Genomic DNA, 13896 nt, shown 5'->3' on the forward strand with positions numbered 1-13896 from the left:
AGACTTATTTCATAATCAATACATTATCGATATAGTAATATTATATATATATATATATATATATATATATATATATATATATATATATATTTCTTTTGGAAAAGCAATAACATTAAGGGGCACACCCAGCAAGGAGCTGGGAGGCACAAAACCAACAATTACATGGGTTTGATAGCTAATCTAGGAGAAGAAAACCAAACCCTCCCATCAATCACCATTTTTAACAACCTACTATCAATCCAAATAAAGGAGTCCTTTTGGATAAGAACGAAAATATCCTCCGCCCTTCTCACCTGAGACTAAAAAGTGGCCTCGTTCCGACTCCTCCAAAGATCAATAAAAGTCGCACACCCGACCGCGAATAAAGCTTTGCCTTGCAAACAATCATCAGCAGCCTCCTCAAGCCATTGAAAGAAGTCATCCATAGAAACAATATCATGACTTTTAATACTCCACCAAGATTGCACTTTTGCCCACACCTCTTTAGCAAAAACACAATCTTTAAACACAGGAGAAATGAACTCCTCACCAGACTTGCACACCTCGAAAATAGTAGATCCATGATTAATACCCATTTTTTTCAAGATCGTTTTCACAGCAATTCGATTATTAATCAATCTCCATACTAAAATGTTAATCTTTTTGGGAATGCAGTTTTTCCATCTGTTAAGCCCACACACCTGATGGGATACACCCTTCACTTTTTTACGCATCCAACTCACAGTGAAGCAATCCTTACGCCCACCGGGACAACTCCATTTATCGTCACCGTTTTTCAGTTGGGTCGAAGCAAGCAAATCAGCGAGCCGCTCAAACTCCTCATTGCTTCTACCTGCCCGACTTTCTCCCCTTCCTTCCCGATGGACATCAAAGTTTCTTAATTTCTCTTCAACAGAATAAGATTTGTCCAATTCTAGGTTATACAACCTTGGAAAAACAGATTTGAGAGGTGCATCACCAATCCACCAGTCTTGCCAGAACATAGTTTTTTCCCGTCTACAACCTTCCTTTTAATAAGATTTCTAGGGTCCAATCCATTATCTTTCAGGAGGCACCACTGTCGAGTTATATGTTTCCAAGTATGGCCAATTTTAACTCCAGGATTGTCATCCATAATGGATGCATAACCATGAATACGATTAATTATCGAAGTCCAAACAGCTCGTTGCTCCAATTTGAAACGCCAATACCACTTTGTCATTAGGTGGCAATGTTCAAAGATTCAAGTGACCCAATTCTAATCCTCCAACTTCTTTATCATCCAGGGCAATATCCCATTTAATCCATGGATTTTTTTTCTCTGATTCCGACCCTCCCCAAAAAAAATCACGTCTAATGCCTTCAAGGGTTTTTAACACCTTTTTAGGAGCTTTAAAGAGGGATAATAGAAACGTAGCCAAACTGCCAAGAATATTACTAACAATTGTGTGCCTCCCTCCGATCGAGGGAAGGACAGATTTTAAGCGATTAGACATCATTCTGGAGCGAATTTTGTAAATACTCGAAATTAAGCTGATAAGTCTATAGTATTTAACCGAAGTAGGGTTAGCCAACTTAGGAATAAGAGTGATAAAAGCAGAATTCAAACCTTTGGGGATAACTGGGTTTCTGGAGAATTCATTATAAGCTTCCAAGAGTTCATACTTTAAGACTAACCAAAATTTTCGAAAAAACTCCATAGTAAAACCATCGGGTCCTGGAGATTTATTAGAGCCACAACTCCAAATGGCTCGTTTTAATTCATCTTCTGAAAAATCTTTTTCCAAATCGCTTCTATCCTTATCAGATATACACGATGGGTTGTCGAAATCTTGACTCCAATCACACTCCGGGTCAGCTTTGAAAATATTCTCAAGTGGTCTTTGAAATGTTTCTTAACCAGATTAGGATCCTTCGTCCAAACACCATGGATATCAACACCATTAATACAATTAACATGTTTTCTTCTATTGATACTTCTATGGAATAAAGCTGAGTTTTCATCCCCCTCCAGACACCATTTGTTATTGTTTTTTTGGGCAATGTCAGCACTATCTTTCGAATCTTTCCATCTGATCTTGGAAGCAAGGTCCAGTCTTTCCGCCATGATGTCAATGTTCTGATGATCCTTTTCAACGAGCTTGTCAATTTCTTCAATTCTTCTCATCCAAGCAGTCATATCCCCTTCTTTTTTTTTCTTTTCCATCGCCCAAGCTTTCATCTTTGTTTTCACGGCTTTAGGTTTTTGCATAATCAGAAACAATATTCTGTGGACCATCCAACTTAAAGTTTTGCCAAACATCAATAACCAAATTTTCAAGATCCTCCTCTTCCAGCCATGTATTGAAGAATTTAAAGGGGGGATGGCCATAATATCGTTTTTCATGCTTCAATATTAAAGGTTTGTGATATATATATATATATATATATATATATATATATATATATACTATGTCATCAATGCGGGGCGGGTTGGGGATTGGTATACCCAGCCCCAGCCTCAGCCCCAGCCCCATCCCCGGTTTTAGCATAATGGGGATCCCCAACCCCATACCGAGTACCCGTTTTTGTGAGGAATTCTCGTCCCCAATTGGGGCGGGTCAACCAGGTTCCCCACCAGGTCGGGTGCAATTTTCATGCCTAATATCAGCCAAAGTCTGAACCAAATTATAATCCTACCAAACTATTCGTTTTATTTTTCCAAAAGCCTTTTTATTTTTTTCACAATTTTAACCCAAGTTTTATATGAATTTATATAGTTTTTGTCAATGCTTTTAACTAAAATTTAACTTGGTTTTTTTGAATTTTGTTTACAGCTTATTGTTTTATGGTCCAAACCAGCCTCATATCCACATTCAAACCTGTTTTTTTTATTTTATTATTATTTTTTTACAGTTTTTAACCGGGTTAATGACCTAGAAAGGTAACCAACTTTAGGGTTTGTTCACATTAAGGTAACAATGTTTTTTTCGTATACATTTGCCAATTGAACTTGTTTGACTTGTTCAAATTTAGGTAATATGACCGACTATCTTAGGTTTAAGCTGATTTGGCACATTACTGGGCATATTCACCCTCAATACAAAGAGGGAATCATTTTTCAGATCCACACGTATCGACATTCCACTGAAGGGTCCTGTCCTTGCTCGTTCAAATACGCCGACATTTGGGATTGGTGCTGCCAATTGTTTGTAACAAGTTTTCGATTTGAGAAGGTACTTCTCCTGACAAATCATTGTTTCTCATTTTGTTAAGCTTACACATTTCCAATTTTTATTGGTATGCTTTCATTCAAATAGTTCGTAGATACATCAAGAGCTCGAAGACTAGTTAAGTTACCAAAACTTGTAGGTATTTGTCCACTAATTGATTTTTGCTGAGATTGAGATCGAACAAAATGCTTAAAATAATGCATTTCATTAGGAATTTCTCTAGTTGAAGAGTTAAAGCTCAAATTGGGGTGTGTTTCAGGTAATGCATACCAGGTGTTTGATGAAGTGTGTGAAAGAGATATTTCAGGTAATTCTTTCCCAAATCGTCGCATGTCTTTTATTTCCGACTATCCCAGTTTGTGAATTTGAAATGACAGTTGGTGGAACTAAAAGAAGCACAACAGAAATCTCTCAAGGAATCTGAAAGACTTGAAAAGAAATTGTTGGTGGAGCTAAAAGAAGCACAACAGAAATCTCTCATTGAATTTGATTGTTTGATTACGACAGAAAAAGCTTAGCACCATCATTGATGATAAGTACTTTGAGAAGCATCTAGAGTTGAAGAAGAAGATTGATGATGAAATCAAAAATGATTATTGGGGCTATTGATTTGGATATTCTTAAATACACAAATCTGAATTTGATGGATGTCATGTTGAATACAACCGTTATTTTTTGTTCTTTTGATTGTGTAATGTAGTTAACAAGAAGTAATGTAGTTAGTAGTTTGTAGGGATTGTACTTTGACATTTTGAACTAGATGAACCACTGTAATGTATTTTTTATAACTTAATGGAGGCTTGGTTTGGTATCTTACTTACTTTTATCTATATAATAAAAATGAAACAGTTACACATGTTATGACCGAAACAATTTTGAAATGAATACACCTGTTGATGAAATGATAACAAAATGCACAAGTCTGACCAAAATTCCCTTGGTGTGGTTCCATATTCACAAATTATAAAGACCAAACTTTATAAAGACTAAACTTATTGATTAAAAGAATTAAAGTAAGATGCTAAAACAGATTCATAGATTCGCAGTTCACAAATTACACAAATTATCACAGATTGTCACAAGGGATAGTTAGATTCTTCATAAGTTATGACCAAATTGCCATTTGCATGGTTCTTTATCACAAGGGATAGTTACATTACAAAATAGAAAAAATTACCCCTTGTTATTAAATGACTTTAAGGTTTGTTCCCTAATCTATTCAAAAGACATAAATGATAAATCTTAGAAACTTAGTTAGTGCAGCCTCTGTAATCGACAATTCCTGGCAGGACACACTTTTTTCCTTTCCAAATACCATGAGTTTGTAATAAAAAATTCGAGATTCAAGAATGGAAATTGTGTTATGTTCTATATAATTGAATGAACAATGGGATTGGAGGGAAGCCTAATATAGGCATGATAACATAATGTGAAATTGAGAGGGGAGGGTCATTCAATTTTTTCATCCGTTACATTAAAAAAATGTGTGAGTCATGACTTTACAAATTCTGGTTCGATGCTCCCAGTTGATTCTAGAAAGTGTATCGTAATCAATGAAATCACGATCCATAGAGTTGAAGAAAGAAACGGAGGGGAAGATTGATTGAAGGTCTTCGACTGTGCTACCTGGGAGAACGAAGGAACGGGGAACGAATGAAGGAATTGGGGGGGGGGGGGGATTAGTTGTTTATCAGCCCTAAATCAAGTTATGTACCACATAATGTATGTATAATGCCACGTAATATCATTTAATGCCACATAATATAAACTAATGCCACGTAATGTGCCAAATCAGCTTAAACCTAAGATAGTCGGTCATATTACCTAAATTTGAACAGGTCAAAAAAGTTCAATTGGCAAATATATGCGAAAAAAACATTGTTACCTTAATGTGGACAAACCCTAAAGTTGGTTACCTTTCTAGGTTATTAACCCTTTTTAACTAGATGTCAGGATTTTTTTTGTTTTTTTTTCCGAACACTATTTTTTTTTTGTAAGTTTAACCCAAATTTTAAAAAATTCTAAGTTTTTGTCCAAGTTTTTAAAAAACTCTTTCATTTAGAACTCGTTTTTTTTTAAATATTTTTTACCTCTTATTGTTTTACGGATATTTATATAAATTTAGTTTTTATAGAATTATTTTTGAAATTTTTGTGTGTTGTCGTTTTTAAGTATGCTTTTGGAAGTCTAATTCATTACATAAAAAGTTCATCGTCTTAGTTGTGATAGTACCTTTTGTGATGATACTTATTTGGTCCTTCTATAAATACAATCATACATATGACAAGTTGGTATATAAATTCAACTATTAAAAATTAAGTTATGTTACCATTTTTTTTATTAACTTACTTATTCAAAATCTATATCAGCAAATAGGCGCGACAAACATAGCCTCGTGTATATCAATATACATGTATACCATAAGCACATAGAACAAGATGTTCTAGTCTTCATTTTTTCATTTAGAAGTCTTCATATCTTGGTTGATTCCATGAAATTTTATCCATGGATTTGACATCCATTTAGGAACACTCCATATGATATCCATGGACCTTCCAAACATACAATGATGATGATTTTGTCAAAATTACAGTTGTTCTTTTTTATTTTTTCTTTGAGCTTAAAATATAATATCTATATGGATACATCTATTTTTCAAACCGCAAAATTTACATAAAATGCACCTACCTCTACATGAAGCCAACATGTCATAAAGAGGGCCAAGCTTTTACATTAATAAAAAAATTCGAGCTTCGTTAAAATAGATTATATGAAGCCGTCGGTATTCGCATTAATTACACCCGCCTTTATAATATGAATATCTATCGTTCGTATTTTTTTCACAAACCTTCTATTTTTTATTTATACTTTCTTATATAAACAAACTTTAATTTTTAAACTTGTGTATGGATACAAACTTTCTAATTTTTATATATGAAATGCTAACATATATATATATATATATATATATATATATATATATATATATATATATATATATATATATATAGAGAGAGAGAGAGAGAGAGAGAGAGAGAGAGAGAGAGAGCTAGGTTCATTTGTTTAAACTAAGTATTGTGTTATCGTATGCATAAATGAGGGCCAATCAAAATTAAATAAAAAATTAAATAATTAAATAAATAAATAAAGGTGATTTAGTCATTTGTTTAATAACTTCCAAAAATAATCTCTATAATCATGGTATCTCTCCAGTTTAAATCTCCTTCCCCTCTTTATCTAAAAACCGATTTCTGAAAACCCTAAATTGAACAAATCGACACCCCCACCCTTGTCCCTCCAGCCGTCAATTCCCCTTTATTCCAGTCTGCATCAAGTTCCGATTCCGGCTCGGAGTCGGACGACGAAGCTCATGTTGCTCTCGAATTACAAACCCTAGAAAAGGAGCTCTCGACAAGGAGCAGCGAAGCAGCGGCGCAGGCGAGTATAAAAACTATTGGGAGACCAATATGTTTCTCCAAACAGAAGAATTCGATAGGTAATCATACTAATTAACTAATCATATGATCTTCTCCTTTTCTCTTTGTTGTTTAAACCTGAATCCATCGTTTTCTTCTGCAATTTCTAAAATACAGTTGGGGCGGATTGGAGGAAACATTTTCCGGCTACTGTGATTCAAGTTCGCCGGACGGAACTCAGTCGTCGGCGGCCTCCAAGGGAGGATTGTTCAAGAGGAGATAATGAAACTAGAGTCTCAAAAATCAGAATCTGGGGTTTACGATTTTGATCAGGATACAGTGTTCATGTCAACGAAAAAATCAAAGAAGAAAAGGATTCAGCAATCTCCAGATACAAGTGATTCAAGGGCCTTTCCGATTGAAATTATTGAAGTAAGTCAAAGTCTTGAACTGTTTTTACGTACTCTCATGATTTTATCTCAAATTGATGATTGTGTTAAACTGTTAATTAACAGTTAAAAATGTCATACGTGGGAGAGAAGATAACATTGGTGAGTTTGAAATGCAGGAAAAGAAGAGATACGATGGTCAAGATTTGTGAGGTTTTTGAATCATTGAAGCTCAATGTTGTCACTGCCAATATCACTGCTTTTCCTGAGACCCTTTTCAAGACACTCTTCATTCAGGTTTACACTAGAAAACATACACTTCGGTGGTGTGTTCTTGACTGAAAACGAAGAAGAGAAGGAATGCAGGGGTGATTTTTCTTTTGTATTAAATATTGATTGTGAATCGATGCAGAAAAGAATAGAGAATGGAAGAGTGTTTATGTAGATGATTCAATGGATGATATTGGTGAGATTCCAATTCTATTGGAATGGAATCACGAATTCCAATTCTATTGGAATGGAAAGACGAATTCCAATTCTGTTGGAATCACATATGTTGATGCTTGAAGAACAGACCACAAAATTGAAACGGACCACATTATTCTTTTAGAATGTATTAGTCGTTGTTAGATTTTGATGTTTTCTTTCCTGTTTTGATTGTTTTTTAGTTTTATTCCTTAACAATAAATGTAATTCTTAACAATTGTTACCCGTATTCTACAAGAAATAATGTGTTTTTTGTTTTTATTCTTCAATTGATTATTCAATGATTTGTTATTCTACAAGAAGTTTTTAAATTCATGATCAAGAAATAGGTTCAAGAATATTTTTATTATTTATGGTTCAAGAATATTTTTATTTTTGAATATACTCATAAACATATTCTGTCAGAATGTCCGAATTAAAAAAATTATAATACGTAAAATCGGATTTTTAAAATTAATAGAATCTATGATCCCTTAAAAAATGCAATTTTCCTTTATTAAATCTATATTAATTGACTAAATTACCATTGTAATTAATTAAGATGATATTTTCAATTATATTTAATTCAATAATATATATTAATCACTTTCTTAAAATAAGTAAATTTGATTGGCCCACATTTATGCATACAATAACACAATAATTATTTTGAATAGAATAACCTAGGCCTATATATATATATATATATATATATATATATATATATATATATATATATATATATAGAGAGAGAGAGAGAGAGAGAGAGAGAGAGGCTTAGGTTATTATATTAAAACTAATTATTGTGTTATTGTATGCATAAATGTGGGCCAATCATTTTACTTATTTTGAGAAAGTGATTAATACATATTATTGAATTAAAAATAATTGAAAAATACCATCCAATTTAACTAGAAGGATATTTTAGTCAATTAATAAATATTTAATAAAGGAAAAGGAAATTTGCATATTTTAAGGGATCATAGATTCAATTAATTTTAAAAATATGATTTTTACTAATTATAAGGTTTTTAATTCGGACATTCTGACAGAATATGTTTGAGTATGTTCAAAAATAATAATATTCTAGAATAACAAATTTTCTTGATCATGACTTTAAAAATTTCTTGTAGAAGAACAAATTCTCGAACCAGCAATTGAAGAATTAAAACAAAAATTACATTAATTCTTATAGAATACATGTAACAATTGTTAGGAATTACATTTATTGTTAAAGAATAAAACTAAAAAACATCAAAATCTAACAAATACACTAATTCATTCTAAAAGAATAATGTTGCTAAGAAACACTTTTAATTTTGTTGTCCGTTCTTCAAGCATCAACTTCTTCAAGCATCAACTTCTGTGAAAACAAATCCAATTGTAGTTTAGAATCCAATAACGCAATAGCAAATGATAAATAAAAAACTATATTCCTTTGGAAAAATAAGCGGACTTGTTAACTACACCAAAACCAATAACCAAAAATTGTAGAACATGTATAATCAATGAGAAAATATCCATATTCCATTCCAACAGAATTAGAATTCGTGTTTCCATTCCGATAGAATTTGAATTCGTGATTCTATTCCGATAGAATTAGCTTACCACATAAATCGTTGATCCTTTTGGCCATTTCCTTTACATCTTTTTCAGCTTTCTTGATGCTTGTGGAATATGGCCCCAATCTCTGCATAAGTCTTCATCAATTCAGTTGCGATAAACAAAACATTTCAACCAACAAAAACTATCTACTCAAACGTTTCTCTATAATGCCCATGAATTCTAGTAAAATGCAAGATAAAGATAAAACTATCCTAAGTTCCTAACAGCTGAAGGCATTTAAAAATCAATTTTAAATCAAATTGTATTAAATCGCATCAATTCATCAGTTTTAATAACTTCTTATCCACTGAAATCGACGCAACAAAGGGAGACTTGCCTTCTTACCCTTTTGAGCCTACCAGATGAGATACTTCCGAAAGTTAGATGATTCCTGCCATTCTCGATTATTTCTGCCTTTTTAGGAGTCAAACACCTTCCTTTTTTTCCCCTAAAAACCGTGAAAAATTAGAGAGAGGGTGTGGGTGGATTGTGTGTGTGTTTTGCGTGCGACTGGAATCGAGAGAGTGAGAGAAGCTGAGAGTTAGAACGAGGAAGATTCCATGGATTCTCATACAAGCGATGTTGATCGAGAAGTGGTATCGCAAGAGAGAAGAAGAAAACGGGTTTCAAGTTGATGTTCAAGGAATTCCCGATTTGTGTGTGTGAAAAAGATTTCCAGCAACCCCAAATTGATATAATAAGAACCCTAATCGAAAATCATACATGGATCATGAAAAGGGGATAAATCGTTTCCTGGCCACCCATAAAGTCTCTTCGGATCTGTGTGACACCATGTTAGAGCTCGCTAACGATTTGTTTCATCTACCTATGGAAACGAAGGTGAACAACACTTCTGATCTCCTTGGTTTCGGATACTGGAAGTATATATGGTTTGACTGTTTTACCCTCTTCGTTGAAGATGAAGAGGTTTTCCCCATCGATTATTTTTGAGTGATCAGTGAGGGTTTCCGAACACGATCTGAAAGTGTCAATACCCTGTAGGATGCTAGGGCTTTATCGGGTGGGAGATTGAGGAAGACACGCTTATTTATTTAGATTATAAGTCAATACCATGATTATAGGGATTATTTTTGGAAGTTACTAAACAAATTACTAAATTACCCTTATTTATTTATTTAATTATTTAATTTCTATTGGCCCACATTGATGGATACAATAACACAATAATTACTTTGAATACCTGAACCTATCTCTCTCTCTCTCTCTATATATATATATATATATATGTATATATATATATATGTATATATATATATATATATATATATATATATATATATATATATATATATATATATATATATATATATATATATATATATATAGGGGAAGGCTCATGCGAAAACGCAAATATCATGTGAAAATGAAAACAACCAATAACTATATTACACCTCATTAATCAAATTATTTAAACTAAAAATCCTTTAATTATATTTCAAGGGTATTTGAGTCATTTACAAAATTAATAATTCCCCACTTTTAGGATCAGTTATAATTGAAAAGAAGTAGTTTCATAACTTCTGCAAATCATAGATTCAAAAGCAATATATTTAATTAATTACTTTTCATCTGCATTTCAAATATTCAAAAGGCAACCTTGATCTTTCCATCTCTTATTAATCGGCATCATCATATATTCTAAATAAAATATTTTCACCCATTTAATCATACTAATTATCATCTTTACATTCTTCATCATCATCAACTTCCATCCGATGTTCAAGATCGTCCAATTCCTTTAATTTGTAAGTGATTTGAATTTATATAGTATAAAACATATTAATATATGTTAAAGATATAAAAGATATATAAAAACAATCCATCATGTTCTTCTGTTCCACAAACGGAAGCTCTTGTGATTTCCAATTACGTTTCAATCATATTAATATAACTATCTTAAATAATAAGTATAAGTATTAATATTGCAGATTCCAAATAATACTTATTTTATTTGTCTAAATGGGATCATAAAGATTTCTAACGACTAAAACTGATAAATAAAAGATTAAATTATGACAATTCATTTTTTTAATGGCAAAATGTATTAAAAAATATACAAAGCCAGCAGGAAGCTGGGACAGTACAAGAGTTTGATAAGAAAAAAAACAAAGATTACATGAGAGGGAAACTAATAACACAAGGTCAACAACACCGATATCACATAATTTGGGATTAACAACCCGAGGCCAACCACACCAGGAAGATAACTCTCGAGTCTTGAAGGGGCTAAATGGTAAAATCGTCCAAACAGACCAATGAGGAAGAGGCCATCCCCTGAACTTCATCAATTTAGAAATCTAGAGACCACATACTCCAGCAAGGACCCATAATGGAAACAAAAATTCAACACAAACTCAAGGGCAAAATAGTCAAAATACATTAATTTAACAACAGGGCATATGAATGTCAGGGAGTTGCTCCAGATAGTGATCCCCAACACAAAACTTTAAACTTCACTTCACGCGACACCAAGAGGGCTTTACCCCAAAGGCAGCCATTGTAGAAGGAATTTTGAAAAGATCGCTGCAAATCATAGTGGTCAGAGTCAAACCAAACTAGAGAGCATTGAAAAGGGGAGGATTGCAGTAACTTTGGAGAGATAGTAAAATACTTGAAAATATCTACAATAATATTGAGCTCAAGCTATATAGTATTTAATTAAGATTGGAAATTTGTCTACCTAAGCAGAGTGGGTAGAACCCGAAATATCCAGGAAGACTAAGATTAATCAATAAAAGGAGAAATGGTCTGCCATCAAGCCATTTAATGAGGACAGGTTCTTGGGAAACATATTGGTCTATCAACAGGAAGTGGTTCGCCGACACTTGATACACCTCCTTTAGTTGCTTTAACCTTCAATCGATGGCTTCTTCTCAACATGTACATTGGATTATTTCTCCTTCCGAAAAAAGGTAATTTGCAAGCGAACTCTACACTGTCATAGAAAGGAATCGTGTCAATATGTGTGTGTGTGTGTGACAGAGAGAGAAGAGAGACACTTTTGAATGAGAACCAAAATCAAATTTGATGTGGGATTGAGCAAAAATGATCCTCAATGCCATCACTTTTCAAAACATCGTCATTTAAACAAAGAATCGAGCAAAAATAGTCGCTTGGACGGTGAAGGTGGAGAGAGAGAGAGAGAGAAGAAAAATAGAGCACCGATAAGGGTTTTAGGCAGAAAAACTGGGACATGTATGGCGGATTACCGGTGTTACTAATGTTGTTGTTTGATGGTGGTGTGTTCTAGTTGTAGTCGTGGTGAATCGATCAATGGTCGGGGTTCTCAATGGATGTGGCGTTACTGTACGCGGATTGTGGTGCCAATAGCGGTGGAAGGAGGAAATGATTAGGGGCGGTGGTGATGGCAGCGCTGGTAGTACCATAATAGCGGCTTAGGAGACGGTGGCGGTGACAGCAATGTTAGCAGCGAATGTGGTGGAAACGGTAGCTTCTTCTTCTTCTGTTATGGTTAAAACATAAGGTTTGTTTGTATTAGGGTTTCTTGAGAGAGATAGCGTGTATGAATTGGTAATGAATTAAATGGTTGATGATGGATGTGACGGTTATACCCGTATAAAAATGAAAAATTACTAAAAAGCCCATAACGGTTCAAATGCACTTTATAATGAATTATCAATTATTAATAATAAACAATATTAGGTGGCACTTCCTTATTCGTTCTTTTCATTTTCACATGATAGATATATTTTCACAGGAACCTATATATATATATATATATATATATATATATATATATATATATATATATATATATATATATATATATATATATATATAGGGAAGGGGTTATTTGGAAAACAAAAAAACCCTAAAAATCATAAAAATGCATAAAAAAATACTTAAAGATCACAAAACTTTTTTTTTAATTTTTTTATAGAAAAATCACAGCTTTTAGTGTAAAATCGCAGGAAAAAAATCAATTTTTTTTAATAAAAAAAATTGGTTTTTTTTTAAAAAAATTTCAGCGATTTTATACTAAAAGCTGCGATTTTTTCATAAAAAAATTCAAAAAAAAAAAAAGTATTGTGATCTCTAAGTATTTTTTTGATTTTTAGGGTTTTTTGTTTTCCATAAAACCTAAACCTATATATATATATATATATATATATATATATATATATATATATATATATATATATATATATATAGTCAAGATCAAATAAGAAGGAAATTTTTGGTAGGAAGGTAAGAAGTTTTTTTCTACATATTTTTTTCGCGAACAAACAAAATAAATCATTAGATGATTCATTTGTAAGATGATTCACAAGAAAAAATTCTCAAAAAAACGTCTCGATGATTCATTTATACAATGATTTTGTTGTTATTCACTAAAATTGTCATAAAAATGAATTTTTTCTTAATTTACTTAAAAATGAATTATAAAGATGTTTTTTTGGGAATTTTTTTTGTGAATAATCTTACAAATGAATCATCTAGTGATTCATTTATTTTGTTCGTCAAAAAAATATGTAGAAAAAAAAACTTCTTACCTTCCTACCAAAAAAAATTTCTTACCGAATCTATATCTTATATATATATATATATATATATATATATATATATATATATATATATATATATATATATATATATATATATATATGGGGAATATCAATAGAAAACGCATAACCCTAAAAAAAACTTTAAAATCCTTAGAAATGCATAAATTTTTTTTGAGATATCTAATATGTTTTTTGATTTACATGACTAAAAATCGTACATTTTTATTCAAATTCGAAGAAATTTTTTTTCAACGATTTTGAATAAAAAGTTGTGATTTTTAGT

General features: G+C 32.1%; 1 protein-coding gene and 1 pseudogene across 1 annotated transcript; one reads left to right on the forward strand and one right to left on the reverse strand.

Moving 5' to 3' along the window:
• Positions 1–1214: 1214 nt before the first annotated feature.
• LOC145105725 (uncharacterized) lies at positions 1215–2230 on the reverse strand. Its single transcript, XM_079042805.1, has 2 exons — positions 1930–2230; positions 1215–1837 (listed from the first exon to the last, which is right to left on the reverse strand). Exons 1-2 carry the CDS (start codon positions 2228–2230, stop codon positions 1215–1217), a joined length of 924 nt encoding a protein of 307 aa, XP_078898931.1.
• A 1223-nt stretch (positions 2231–3453) lies between these two features.
• Positions 3454–7441, forward strand: LOC145105727 (transcription factor bHLH35-like; annotated as a pseudogene).
• Positions 7442–13896: the final 6455 nt, after the last annotated feature.

This window comes from Lactuca virosa, chromosome 4, assembly GCF_052849685.1.
Source record: "Lactuca virosa cultivar CGN04683 chromosome 4, Lactuca_virosa_CGN04683_v6, whole genome shotgun sequence".
In the NCBI taxonomy this organism is placed as follows: Eukaryota; Viridiplantae; Streptophyta; class Magnoliopsida; order Asterales; family Asteraceae; genus Lactuca; species Lactuca virosa.